The sequence below is a fragment of the Hyalella azteca genome, unplaced genomic scaffold, assembly GCF_000764305.2.
Source record: "Hyalella azteca isolate HAZT.00-mixed unplaced genomic scaffold, Hazt_2.0.2 contig7319, whole genome shotgun sequence".
NCBI lineage: Eukaryota > Metazoa > Arthropoda > Malacostraca > Amphipoda > Hyalellidae > Hyalella > Hyalella azteca.
The window spans coordinates 89,278-103,636 of NW_025937447.1; the positions used below are offsets into that span (position 1 = coordinate 89,278).

Below are 14,359 nucleotides of genomic sequence, written 5' to 3' on the forward strand. Positions count from 1 at the left end.
GAGGTTTGTTTAGTTATCGTTCAGTTTATGTTTAGTATTGGTTTATTGGTCTGAATTAAATGGGAACAGTGCAGTCAGTCACTCAGTCACTACTAGTCGGTGTGCATAGAGGGTAGAGTCTGGTAGATTTTTAGGACATAAAACTAGTAGATCTATTGATAGTGCTGTGCACAGTGCTATCAGCTACCTATCTGATACTGTTATGCGACTCTTCAATGTTTGGAAGATCTGCTTTCCTGAAGTGTTTTTGTATATTGAAGCCAGTTAAATGGTCAATATTTAGCTTATTACCTTGCTCCATACAAACTTTACAAAGTTAATGAATAGACATAGTACCAATAATTGTTTACCCAAATCCCAAAAATCCCTAAGTGGTAAACACCACCTTGGCCTGTTGGCCATTATTGAAGGCAATAAGTGCCCTTTTTAGCCATCCATTATGATCCATATACTGTTAATGTTAATAGGCTAATTGCAACATAAAAAATAACACTTCAAAAAGACAAAAAAAGTTGAAAAAATCAAAAAAATCAAATAAATCAAGAAAATCATGAAAAAATAAAAAAAAATCATTGATTTTTGATTTTTTTGATTTTTTTTTAAATCAAAAAAATCGCCAACCCTGGCTACGATCAACATAAAATATAGTCAAGATTTTGAAAGAGAATGCAAACGTAACATGATAGTCACGGCATGACAATCATTCCTACCCCAATCAACATCAAATATAGTCAAGATATTGAAACGAGAATGCAAACGTGACACGACTTGCTACGATCAACAGAGCTGTTAGTGATAGGTTGACTGTGAACTGTTACGGTTCGTTAATCAAAGAGATAGGTTTCCATGTGGACAAAATTGTGGAAAAAAGTATATTTTTTCTATAGAGAAGCCAGTTCATGTCCATCAGCACCGCGATACGTAAGATAATGTAATCAAAAAGCGTTGCACATGATATAATGAATTCGTACTTTTAACACGCAAAAAGAAACAGACCCGCAATGAGGACTTGGTCGTTGTAACTGACCTCGTAACTTGTCTTAAAGTCACCGCCACCATCCTAATCAGAACTTATATTTTCCCAGATGTACAAACATTTATTCGATATCCGTGGGATCAAATAAATTTTCTTAATATGCAAATGAGCAGCGCTACGGTGCTTATGTAGACAATAACATAACATCAACACTGCGATAACGATACATACCGTAATATGTGGACAATGACATCATCATAGCTACGTAACATAAACATTATGATAATCATGTTGACATACTAGTAACCGAACCTCGTCGGAGCCCCGGCCGCCCTGCACGCCCCTGATGTAAGCTCTGAACTCTGAGTGCTTTCTGAGCAGCAGCGCAAGCTCCTGCCGCAGCTGCGTGAACTGCTCAGGGTCAACCCAGTTCAGCTGTAGCGCCTCCTGCCGCGCCTGCAGCTGCTCCTGCTGCAGCTGACTTGCCTGCAGACGGTGACGTAGCTTGTGGATTAACGATCCATACTTCCGGGACTTCTGTGAACGAAAGAAACATACTGAGTACGAGTTATGATTTGAATTTACTTCGGGAAAGCACGGGAATTCTGCGATAAAAGGAGAAATACCGGGTAAAACATGACAAATTTATAATGAGAAGATAATCAATTCGCTCGTGGGGATGAAGGAAATGTTAACAACCGTTAGGATAAGTGAAAATGAATCATTCACTTTGCAATTTGTTATTCGGCAATCAACAAGGAAATGTATAGAATCGAATAAATCAGGCTCATGGGCTTTAATTATTCAAACGATTGAAAGACCTGGTAATCGTTCTTATAAAACTTAGCCAAGAATACGAAGCCAGAAATCTGAATTATGAATCCACTAATTTACATAGTGTGGGATTGATATTCATAGGTTATGAATGAGCAGTGAAAATACAGTCTGATGTGAAATTTTCATTTCAAATGTAAAATGTGCCCTTGGGTAGACAAGCGAGAGCAGCCGCCCTGCATCAGTAAAAATTTTAATTTATTTTAGATGAAAACATGCACATATTGGATAGCATATTCAACACTTCTTTCGTTCTCGATATATTCAATTTCTACTGTACTCATCATTCAGCTAATTTAGTTCACGTCACAAAATCCGCATTTGTTCGAACAGGATTTCTTACGCATTGGAGAGCTTTTGTCTCGGTGTGATATCTTCTGTCTCGCTCCTTGAGGCGGCCTTCGAGACACTGGATGCGGCTTCTGAAATTAGCTGTCTCTTCGTTGAAGCGAGACATACGCGTCTCAGCCTCGACTCGTAAATGGCGCAGCTGTCTCGAGAGACTCTCCTCTGTTGCCTCGTGAGCACTGCGGTCCTGAGAGGCTCTATATAAATGGAAATTATTCAGTAATTCATTTTCTATTCAGCAAAAAAAATGAGACAGGCGGACATTAGAGAGAAAATCAAGACCGGTCGTTAGAAACAGGAACAGATAACGACAATAATTCAGAGCCTTTGCAAAAAATAAATACGTTTTTTTACCTATATGTCTTTGTTTAAAACTTATCAAGTGTTTTACAGCGCTTACATTTATTTCTATATAATTATTAGGGATCAATTAAATTAATTAAGGACCTCCATGCAGCAAATACGAAATCATGCAAATACAGTTTGCAAAAACATTATGATTGTTATTGTCATTCGTAGCTTATTTTGATATGTGTACGAGGTAAATTTTTATAGGTTACTGGTGTTTAACTTTCATCTTTCTTGGTATTCATTTTCTCTATTCTGTTCAAAACAATACTTAATGGGATATACTAGTGAAATAGTGAAATTGAGTGATCAGAAATAATCAATTCAAATGTGTTGAAGATTTTATCGAACCAGTGAAAATCTAATAACGAATACTATCGGAATGCCTCGAAAATAGAAATAATTAACGATATTACAAAGTTTTAGTTCACATTTTAAATTCACTCCACATCACTCCAACAGACAAAGAAACATACGGCATAAATATTCCTATTATTAAGATTTTCTTTCGTTCAAACGTTTCGGTCAAACTTAATTATTGAAATCATCAAAAATTAAAGACACGATTTATAATGAGAGACCATATGAATATATTTTATGAAATTATCAACTCAAAATTTGTCATTTGCTCTTGACTAAATTTTAGGAGAATGGTATGACTTAATACATGTAAATTAAAATAACAGCGTATCTCTATAGTCTATATAATATAAAAAAATATAACTCAGTACTCACTGCAGTGAGTGACAGAGAGCGCATTTTCTCGTCGACGGAAACATGAAGTCACGGACGGACAGACGAACATGGCGAGCACAATAGAGCAATTTTTTCCATAAATGAGAAAATGCGCTAAAAAGGATGAAACTCACTGGTTCTGACAGGAAAGAAGTTCAGCTCTGAGCTGCGTGATGGTCGTTGCCTGCTCAGCTCCAGAACTCTTCAGCTGAGCCAGCTGCCTCTTCAGGGACATCAGCTGATCTTGTGCTGACTTCAGCTCAGCTACTGTGTCAGCGTGCTCTCTCTCCGCCAGCTGACATTTTTATCATTGCAGTTAACATTAGTTTGAATAATGCATGATAAAAACAGAAGGTTAGAAGAAATTAGTTAGAACAAAATATCAATATAACTATCAAATAGAAAGGAAATATTAATGAAAGAGGCGGTTCTATTTTATAGTGCATCAGCGAGGTGCAAGAATTTCGCTAGTTAGTGACAGTCGATGGGCGTTCTCAGAAAGTTCATTCACAAGAATGAAAAAAAAAACATATATATTATATATCCAATACTTACTGTGCAGAGAAGTAGGAGATTTCAAAGAAGTGCAAAATCAGGCAAAGCAAGTGAGGCTGTGCAGTGTGCAGGAGGTCTGCATATAAACGGTGCAAATGACTCAAAGTTTATTCCTGCTTGAACAAGTTTTATACATCAAACAATATATTTCATTTCTACCTAGAGAAATTCTCTTAGCTTCATCCAAGCCACAAAAAATTCAACAAACAAGTAATATAATTTATCGTATAATATACTTTATTGTTCCTTGGAAAAGTACCTACTCTTAGTTTCTTCTATTCGAAAATAGGTTGAAGTTATTTAGAATAGTAGTTATTTCTCACAAAAGAACATGCAGTGTAGAATTCAGCGCATTCAATACAAAAAATATCCCGCTATACAGCGTGGTATTCATGCACATAAACCTGCAGCGTGATATGTTCAGTGTTCAGGTGGTGCAGGTGGTACAGCATGACTCGGCATCCTAATGCGTTTGCCAACTGAATCATTGTTTATTTATAAATGCGAAAATGCATAATAAGAAAATCCACTATAGAGCGTGGTATACATATAAACCCGCAGCATGATGTGTTCGGTCTTCAGGTGGTGCAGCCTGACTTGTTATCCTAATACGTTTGATAACTGAATCACTGTTTATTTATAAACGTGAAATGCATAATAAAAATATGCCAGTAAGAGCGCAGAGTATTCATGCATATAAACCTGAAGTGTGATGTGCTCGGTTTGCAGTCGGTACAGGTGGTACAGCGTGACTCTGCATCCTAATGCGTTTGCCAACTGAATCACTGTTTATATATAACCGCGAAAATGCATAATACAAAATATGCCACTATAGAGCATGGTATTCATATGAACCTGCAGCGTGATGTGTTCGGTCTGTAGGCGGTGTAGGTGGTCAGTAAGTTGTTCCACCTGACGCGTTAACAACGTCGGAGGGGCTGTAGCGAGGCTGGTGGCTCCCCCAGTGTTACTCGCACTGCCCTGAAAAACAATGTTTTTATTCTCAATACTAGCTTCACTTTGACAATTTTATAAACAAAATCTTGCGTTCGCCAAATCAGAACCAGAATTACCTTAAAATTAGAATTGCCACAAAAATTACCGTACCGGATTAGATTACCATTGACTGTATAACTTCTAACTAATCCATTAGATCATCTTAGTGGCAACTCAAATGTTTTATAAGCATCAATGTTAGATATAGAAGTAATCAGAGAGCGTTGCAGAGCATAATTTCTCGACAACGAGAAGAGGTCAATTACATCTCATAGCATAATAAATAAATTTCTCATATCAACCTGTGCTACATGAAAGTTCCTTAGCTTGAAAAAAAGTGCTTAACTTGAAGAAAGGAACCTATAGCCTCTGCATTTCTCGTCATTATTCAGACTTCATTATCAATTCTTCACAATATCAAACTTTCGTTGCATCAGTTGCACGTTCTTCAGCTCTTCTTCCAGGTTTCTTATTTTACATGTTATCAAAATTCATACTTAATTATTGAATCTTCATAATGTCAAACGTTCATTGCACCTGTACGTTATTAAGCTCTTCGAGGTTTCTAATTTTACACGTAATCAAAAGGTTATTATTTACTTATGTTCCACAACATAAAAACGTTCATTGCACCTGCATGTTAATGAGCTTTTCAAGGTTTCTAATTTTACTAATTTTACAGGTTATCAAAATGTTATTAATTACTGATGCTTCACAACATGAAACGTTCATTGCACCTGTGGCATGTTAATGAGCTGCTCTTTAAGGTTTATAATTTGACGATCAGCTTCTTCTTTCTCGTCCCTGACGGCATTGAGCTGACTCAGCAGATCAGTTTCCCGGGTGCTGACATTCTGCTGCGATGTCAGCAAGCGCTCCTCTGCCAGCGCCAGCTGCTCATGAACTTCTGCAAGAGGAAAGCATTTGTCAGCGCAAGAAAAATTTCTTACAGAATTCACAGGTCTGAATAAAACTGTTGTTATATTGAATAAAATAATAATAAAAATCAATGATAATTTCCTAATCAGTAAACCAGGCGTTGTTAGACATCTGCACTGTCTTGATTTTCAAATTTTTACACTGAAGCAATTCTCGCTGTTATTCACACTTGTTGTCGAATTTTTCCAAATTTTTCAGTTACAATGTCTCTTCATTGATATATCAATAAACCATAACCTTTCAGGCCCACAATGAGCCGGACGGTTTACCGGTGCCGACTTTACAAAGGTAGTTCATGTATACCATACAATATGCCCTTTCACGTAGCAAGTGTATCGTTCACTCTCGGCAGCTTTCTCGTCTAGCCCGTCTGCCAACACGCTTTTCAGTAAGCATGATGATGAATGACTTCTATTTTTTTATTTTCTTGTATTGCGATTATGTTTAGTCACCATCATCCTTCCACAGAATATTTTGCTGTTCAGATCACAATTTTAGCATGTAACCGGGAGCTCAGTTAAAAATAATTGGAGATTTACATTTTGTAAGCTTTCTTTACACCAAATTTTCTCCAACAATGCTAGTCGCAAAATGAAGAACTTATTCTGCAACATTAACATCCTATAGGCTATAGTCATACCTTTAGTCTTGTGTCACTAAGAAAACAAAGATTACCTTCATAAGTTTTAATGGCTGTCAATTATTAAAACATTTAACCTCATTTAATGTCATTTAAAGGTGATTATGGTACAACATGTGAATTTTTGAGAGTATTAATTTGTAACAAAACCAACATATAAAATATTTGAAGTCTTCAAAAGACATCAATCGAGATCACGAGCTGGCCCTCACTATTTCAGGTAAATAATTTCATAAGTCAAGAAGTAAAAGAAAGTATCAAAACCACCATCCAGTCTGGAGCGATGCAGCTGAGTCTGACGATGCAGTTCATCCTGCAGCTGCAAGACCTCCTCCTGTGCTGCTTGCACCTTCTGCCTGCACTGCATCTGCTCGTTCTCAACTTGCCTCTGCAATATGGTTAAAGCTTATGTATTCTCCTGTTTTATTTCTGCTCCTACTCTTGATTTCGCTCTTTCCGATTGTACGGTAGTCAAAATAAAAGATCCTAGTGTCAATTGCTTAGGAGCTCAAGCCCATCCAATATTTTTGGAATAAATTTCTTTTAAATTCTACAATTCCCCAGTCAATGCAAAAACTATTAAGATAAAAGAGCTTTCTGAATCATTTGAAATTGCATCAACCCTTCTAAATTTATAATCAATTCAAAATGTGAATTGAAATATACGTTGGTTGCTTATGAATTTGTATAAATATATTTTTAATTGAGAAAACACTAAACAAGACAGAGTAATAATGAAAACTTAATTTGTCACTATTTGGCTTTAGCAAAACACATGCAAAATACCCGTAACACGTGCAAAATACTTTTACACATGCAAAATACTCGTAAATGATTGTCTGCAATAAAATAGATTCATGACTAAATTCACATAAGGACGAAATTATGTCAGAGATTTAAGTTGTGCTTAGTGAACTAATGTCAACTCCGAGGGAGTAAAATAATATCCCCTCTTTTCAAAATGTACCAGTTCATTGTTGAAATAATGCATCAACTGACGAAGAGAGCAAATTGTACATTTTTCTACATTAGCGGAGCAAAATAATAAAAACTAGCACAGATAATTGCAGCTTCTATTACTGCAACACGTGATAAAACAGCATTAACCAGGATACAGCAGAATTAGATTGGCTGCTGAAGAAAAGCAGATTTATTTCACTACGTGTACCTGCAAAGAAATTTGATCGCGATGCGAGACTCGGAGCTTGTCAATCTCCAGCTTGGCGTCATTCAGCTCCTGCTGTAACCTCTCTACTTCTTCTTGAGCAGCTCCAGCGTTTGCCTGTAACAGTAAAATGTTATATATATTAAGAAAATATAGGAAAAATAGAGTGTATGAGAATAAAATAATGATTTGATTACCTTTAGATTTACAGTAACAAAAAATTTTGGTTAAATGGTATAGATCTTAAATACGTGTATTTTCATTTATATATTTTACCATTTTATTGTAGTGCAGAACGAAAAACCACCAAATTATTTAAAATGGATACTTACAAATAGTTTATAGTTGAAGTAATTTCACTCACTTTGCTCTGAGCGAGCTCTGTAGCATGAGAAATTTCCTGAGTGGCATGAGCTTCAGCTCGACGTCGTTTTTCCAGCTCACACTCGGCTAACAACAAACAAACAAACAAACGCGAAGCTAAGTTAAGAAAAACATGTTAATAAAATATATTTAGTTTAAATACAAAATATTTTTTAGTAAAAGTTATTTATAAGATGAATGGATAGTTGATAAAAGTCCACCTAAATATAAGGTTAATATTCTGTATCCTTTGCAAGCAAGTTACCATTTACATTAAATTTGCAATTCTACCAAAAATGACCTGCTGCATCACCCTTGCTGTGTTTCGTTTAGCCAACATTATCAAACTTCTTAAGTCACTAATCATATGTGCATAGTTTCATTCACAGCACAACTAGATATCATGCTCTAGCATTAAAATATGAGCATTTCTGACATCTTTTAAATTAAAGAAGGAACAACATTGCTTTATTTAGGATCAGTATCTCAAAAACATTAAATTAGATAAAAGATAGAGTTTCATTGTTATTTGATACTAGCTCAGTTACACATGATATCAAGATCAAAAGAGCATACCATAGGTAATAACTGTAATTGGTTCAACGGATTTAACTACTACAACTCAGTGCTTGAATATACATTAATTCAAAAATCTTCATGCCCAAAATAGTCTCACAATTGGTCATAATTTCTTTTCTTAGTCTTGGAAATAAGAAATTACAACTTTTTGCATTTCTGCATCCCCCTGCCATGAGTTTATAGTACACAGAAGCCAATTAGAAACAGTTTTATATAGGTATACGTATACCAAACTCGCTGCAATTGAGGTCAAACTTGACCAATGTCAACAAAGAAAGTTTACACTAAATATTGAACACTCTTGCCTGGAGTTGCTGATTCAGCTGAACATTGTTCTGGTACAATTTGCTCTCAGTGACAGTTGTAGATGCTTTTATTTTCTGAAGTTCAGCTACAGCTTCATCTCTCTCTTGTTCCACTGTCCGAATCTGAGAAAAAATTCATTATTTTAAATTCCTTTAAACGTAGGCAGAATAAATTATTTGATCAAGGAATTACTTGCAAACCAAATTAGTGTTAGGCTGTTAGCATTGAAATTAATACCAAAATTATACTGTGGTTATCCTGCTAAGTAAGCAACAGTTAAATGAAAGAAAATGTACCATGTGATGCAGTGTGTGCTGTGTTTTGATCAGTGCTCAATAAGGAAAAAAATAATTAGTAGCAAAAGTACTCAAAATAGACAAAATCTAGTCTTCACAAGGCATTATTCACATTATTCAACCCGAATTTTTGGCTCAATTTATATTAGGATCAGCAGAGCCTAAATTCAACCATTTAAATTACATCAAAATCATCTCCAAACTACACAAAATTTTTTAAATTTGTTTACAAAACTAATTTTTACATAGGTAATAAAATTATTTTTAAAATTTAGTAAAGATGATTTTTTTAGTCTATATATACTAGCTCCATGGATGTACTGATACTCCATACTAGCGCCATGGATATACTGAATTACTGATACCTCATCCCAATTAGTAGAGTGAAGATTGACACTTACATCAATTCTGTGTCTGCTTTCAAACTCTTCAGCCTCCTGCCTCCTCAGTTCAACTTCATGGGCCAGCTCTGTTTTCAGGAGTGCATTTTCATAGCGGTATTGACTTAATTCGTCTGATATCCTCTGAATTTTAAGAGAATCTGGAATAAACAAAGAAGGTAAATATCACATAAAAAAGTAAACAATGTTATAAAACTTTCATCAAATCCTATTTTGATAATTTTGGATTTAATTATCCAGTGACATAAATAAAGGTTTGTCTGATTGTCTCAATTTCTTCAAATCCAATTTGGAATATCAGGCAGAATTTTCTTATAATTGCAGATATAAACAATTGTTTCATGGGTGATTTTCAAAAATCACAAGTCAAAACAGGCAATTTTTTATTTTTAACTGAATAAATTTGGAAAGGGCCATAAGAAAAGAACAGGTGAAATTGGCCAGATTCATGGGCATTTCTGTCTGATTACAATTTAAATTTGGTATAACTGGTAGAATTTTTTTTAAACTGAGGGTAAAAATGATCTCTCAACTGGTGATTTTCAAAAATCACATGCAAAAATAAGCCAATTAACTTAAATTTCACTGAAGAAGTTTGGAAAGTTTGATAGGCATGGGCAAAATTAGTCAAATTTACTGAAATTTCTTCTCAATTCTCAGATAGTTTTGGCCTATTTTCCAATTCCAATTCATGTGTATTTTCTACCCAATTTTCCATGTAGCCAAGAGCCCAAGACTTCAAATAGGTACTGACTACTGAGTACTGAGTATGAAATAGGGATGATAAGGACTAAAAAAAAATTCTAAATGTTATAACTGAACAGGTACATAAAATCAGATTTGCAAATAATTATTTCCTAACTTTTAAATATCATATTGATTCTTTTATTTTCAAGCTACTTTTTATAGTATTTTTCAAGGAAATTAAGCTTTAATAATTATGAATTAAACTTAATTTCATTATTTGCATACATAGAGAATTTAATAAGGTTATTAATTCACAAACCTTCAGAATTTGGAACGGGTAAATTTGGATCCATTTTTAATGCAGTTTCAGTGTTTCTTGCAGTTTTAGCCGTTGCATGAGCTGGACTTCTTGGATGTCTACGAGGTGCACTTGATGGAAGATGTGCATGTGTTTCGTGAACAGTCAGGGGAGCGAAATTAGATAGGGGTATTTTGGAAGTTCTTTCTCTTTCCTGAATCGATTGGCTTGTCTGCTGCAGCAAATAATTGATCGAATCGACATCTAAAACTGGGTCAGATGTTGTGGAAGTTAACGAATCAATTAAAGCACTGACATCATCTCCAGTTGACGATGATTGTGATAAAGAATTCGAATTATTATCCAGCTGACAACTATGAGAAGTTTCTGCAGTTTTTTTACCATCTTCGTTCATCTTAAAATGGATTTGGAACTAAAAATTATTTGAAATAAACAAGTGTCGCTTTTCAGGAAGTCATACTGAGGTGCAAACTGCGTCCGGTTGTACAGAAATGAGAAATTTTTGTTTTAGTTAGAAGGTTTGTAAATTATGTCGGAATTGATGTTATTATCAAAAATAATGGATATTATTGGATATAATATTCTAATCGAAACAAATATTTTCCCTTATACCGTTCCCTTCGTACCGTAAAACGGTGTTCAGTACAGTAACAATGAACGGTATATCGTACCGTTACTTCTATATTATTCGCCTATCTGGATTAACGTCACATATAGAAAAGTAAATTTGCAGAGATAAAAAAATTTGACCGATCGACACTTCTGCGGACCCGCCTGCGGACTCAAACACACCACGGTAGAACTAATATAAGGTTGATCCACGGAAATGACGATTTTTCGCCGTTCTGCGCATCTCTAGAGTGACGTCACTGTGGGCACAAAACGTATATGGTCTAGATCAACACATCGCATATATGGCATCTATGAAAGCATTAAAAAAATTAAATCATCAAAATGGCCCAACAAATTTTACTTACTGTTTGCAACAAGTCTTATTTTAAGCAAAACAGGTGTTACATAACATAACATATTGATAACATATTGATCTCGGCACTGATGTGTAGGCCTGATGTGGCCTGTCGCCGATTCTTTTCCTTTTCGTGCCTTGTTCACAGAAGATCTTAAAACGTGTCATTTGACCGAATCTTTTCATGACTGACGATAGTTTGAAGTAGCTACTAGACTTCCACCGGGTTCGATATGGTGCTAAGCATTTCAAATCTGAACATATATTTTTCCATAGCTTTAGAGCGTCAGTCTATGATTGAGGTGATTCTGAATGAGAGAGGTGAGACTAACGAGGTGGGGCATGAGAGAACAAGCGATGAGTGGATGGCGATAATTACGGGTCTGTCTGAGGGAGCAACTGTGGCTATGTTTGAGAGTGTGAAGAGATACTTGGAAAACGTGTGGAGGATGAGGGAGAAGAGGAGGATGATAAGAGTGGAGTCTTGAGGAATGGAGGGTTGAGAGAGGGGAGGGTGGGAAGACGTGTGAACGTGCCGAATTGTTTTAGTACGTGGTTTTAATTTTTTGCGATTGTCAAATTTTTATATTTTTTCTTAGGACAGCTGTGAATATAGTATATTTGAACTTTTTTGTTAACATAAGAGTGTGAACTTTAAATTTTTTTGATGCTAGTAAAAGTTTTTTTAGGCAGCGTGTATGACCGATTTAAAGGTCGTGACCGTAGGTCACCACGCACCCCAATTCCAATTCCAATACCGTTCCCGTCGTAACGTAAAACGGTCTTCGGTACGGTAACGATAAACGGTATATCTTACCGTTAATTCTATATTATTTGCCTATCTGGATTAACGTCATATATAGAAAAGTAAATTTGCAGAGAGAAAAAACTTTACAGTATCGACACTTCTCCGGACCCGCCTGCGAACTCGCCTGCGGACTCAAACACACCACGGTAGAACTTGAGTTTGATCCACGGCGATGACGATTTTTCGCCGTTCTGCGTATCTCTAGAGTGACGTCACAGTGGGCACAAAACGTAAATGGTGTATATCAACACATCGTTTTTATGTCATCTTTGAATTAATTTAAAAAAATTTACCTCATCAAATTGGCCCAACAAATTTTACTTATTGCTTGCAACAAGTCTTAATTTAAGCCAAGCAGGTGTTACGAATCAGTTTGAATCGCACTGTGGCGTCACATCGACCAAGGTGACATCACGGGTAGAATAACAAATGACATCCGCAAAGCGCAGCTGCGCGTGGGTCAACCTTGTATTAGTTCAACCATGCAAACGCACAACCTAACTTTTCGGCTGTCGCTCAACCGAACCACTCATAACTCTTTCAATACTGAATGGATCTGCTCGAAATTTGTAAGTGATCGATAATCCTATCCCTCACAACAGATTCCATTAGCTTACAAACAACACTTGTCAGACTGACAGGGCGATAGTTGCCGGGACTGCTTTTGCCACCTTTTTTGAACAAGTTTGAACGAATCAGTTTAAATCGCACTGTGACGTCACATCGACCGTGGTGACATCACGGGTAGAATAACAAATGACATCCGCAAGGCGCAGCTGCGCGTGGGTCAACCTTGTATTAGTTCAACCATGCAAACACACAACCTAACTTTTCGGCTTTCGCTCAACCGAACTACTCATAACTCCTTCAATACTGAATGGATCTGCTCGAAATTTGAAATATAACTTGTGATTATAAATGCCCAGTATACAAGAGATAGAAATAATTACAGATTCTTACATTATTTCGTTTTCAATTAAAACGAATAAACGCTATATTCAGGCAAGCGAACCACTCATAACTCGCCGAATTGAAACTTCGTTTGTTCGGTTGCCTGAAAATGGCGTTTATTCGTTTTAATTAGAAACAATGTAATGTAAAATCTGTAATTATTCCTATCGCAGGGCATTGATAATAACTACTTATTATCAATGGGTAATAACTACTTATTGATTGACTACTATTGATAATAACTAATTATTATTATACTTATCATCAATATCAAATCAATTTAAAATTTCGAGCAGATCCACTCACTATTGAAGAAGATATGAGTGGGGCGGTTAAGCGAAAAGTTTGATTGTGCGTTTGAGTCCGCAGGCGAGTTCGCAAACGGGTCCGGAGAATTGTCGATTTGGTAAAAAAAATTGTCACATTTAGATAGCCTTGAGTTTGTTTGATATGACTCTACGTAACTCAAATGTGAATTTGACATCCTGTGTTATTATATCCGTTCTGCAACGGCGTTACGTTGGGTATAGCGACATAAAGTGCCATATAAGATAGAATTTGATGAAAATGCTGCAATTTTACATGAAAACAATTGGTCAATAAAGATTGTCTGTAATCTTATATCAGGGCATTATAAGAAAAACCGCTTAAATCAACTAAAATAACTTACATTTGCTTGTGTTTCTACAAAATTATGTTTTCACACATTATTTTTGTATTACTAAAAGATATTCGTGGATTTCACAATACAAGAGCAATTTTCAATTAATTTTGAACGGTCATAGGTTGATTGAGAAAGATTGCAGCTATATAATTTCTGGTCAGGATAAACCAAGTCATTTACGAAAACTTTCAAAATAATTTATTCGCATGAGTTTTTATGAATTTCAGTTATCATGAAATTTGGTTTTCGAGCTCAAGAGTTTTCAAGCAAAAAAAAAAAAACAGCCAGAGAATACGCCTTTTCTTGTGCGAGAATACGTTTCGGAGTCCAGCTCTATCGTCAGTTCAAAAACATAAAACATAAGTACAAACAATTAGCAAACTGAAATTCACATTGGAGATATTTAAACATAAATTGTCAAATGAAAACTGTCAAAAAATGTTCGTACTTCTATTGTATAGGTTTTTGAATTTACGATGGCG

The 14,359-nt window shown here is 35.6% G+C and overlaps 1 protein-coding gene across 1 annotated transcript in view; it reads right to left on the reverse strand.

The window, feature by feature from the left end:
- LOC108680816 (myosin-2 heavy chain, non muscle) overlaps positions 1-10,893 on the reverse strand; it is an 11,309-nt gene extending 416 nt beyond the window's left edge. The window contains exons 1-12 of the mRNA XM_047881207.1: positions 10,488-10,893; positions 9,482-9,621; positions 8,784-8,906; positions 7,901-7,981; positions 7,540-7,653; positions 6,639-6,759; positions 5,530-5,699; positions 4,652-4,777; positions 3,376-3,536; positions 2,154-2,355; positions 1,289-1,513; positions 997-1,060 (exon numbers count right to left, since the gene is read on the reverse strand). Coding sequence (XP_047737163.1) covers positions 997-1,060; positions 1,289-1,513; positions 2,154-2,355; positions 3,376-3,536; positions 4,652-4,777; positions 5,530-5,699; positions 6,639-6,759; positions 7,540-7,653; positions 7,901-7,981; positions 8,784-8,906; positions 9,482-9,621; positions 10,488-10,881 — 1,921 coding nt within the window. The 5' untranslated portion in view covers positions 10,882-10,893. The remainder of the gene's footprint in view (positions 1-996; positions 1,061-1,288; positions 1,514-2,153; positions 2,356-3,375; positions 3,537-4,651; positions 4,778-5,529; positions 5,700-6,638; positions 6,760-7,539; positions 7,654-7,900; positions 7,982-8,783; positions 8,907-9,481; positions 9,622-10,487) is intronic.
- Positions 10,894-14,359: the final 3,466 nt, after the last annotated feature.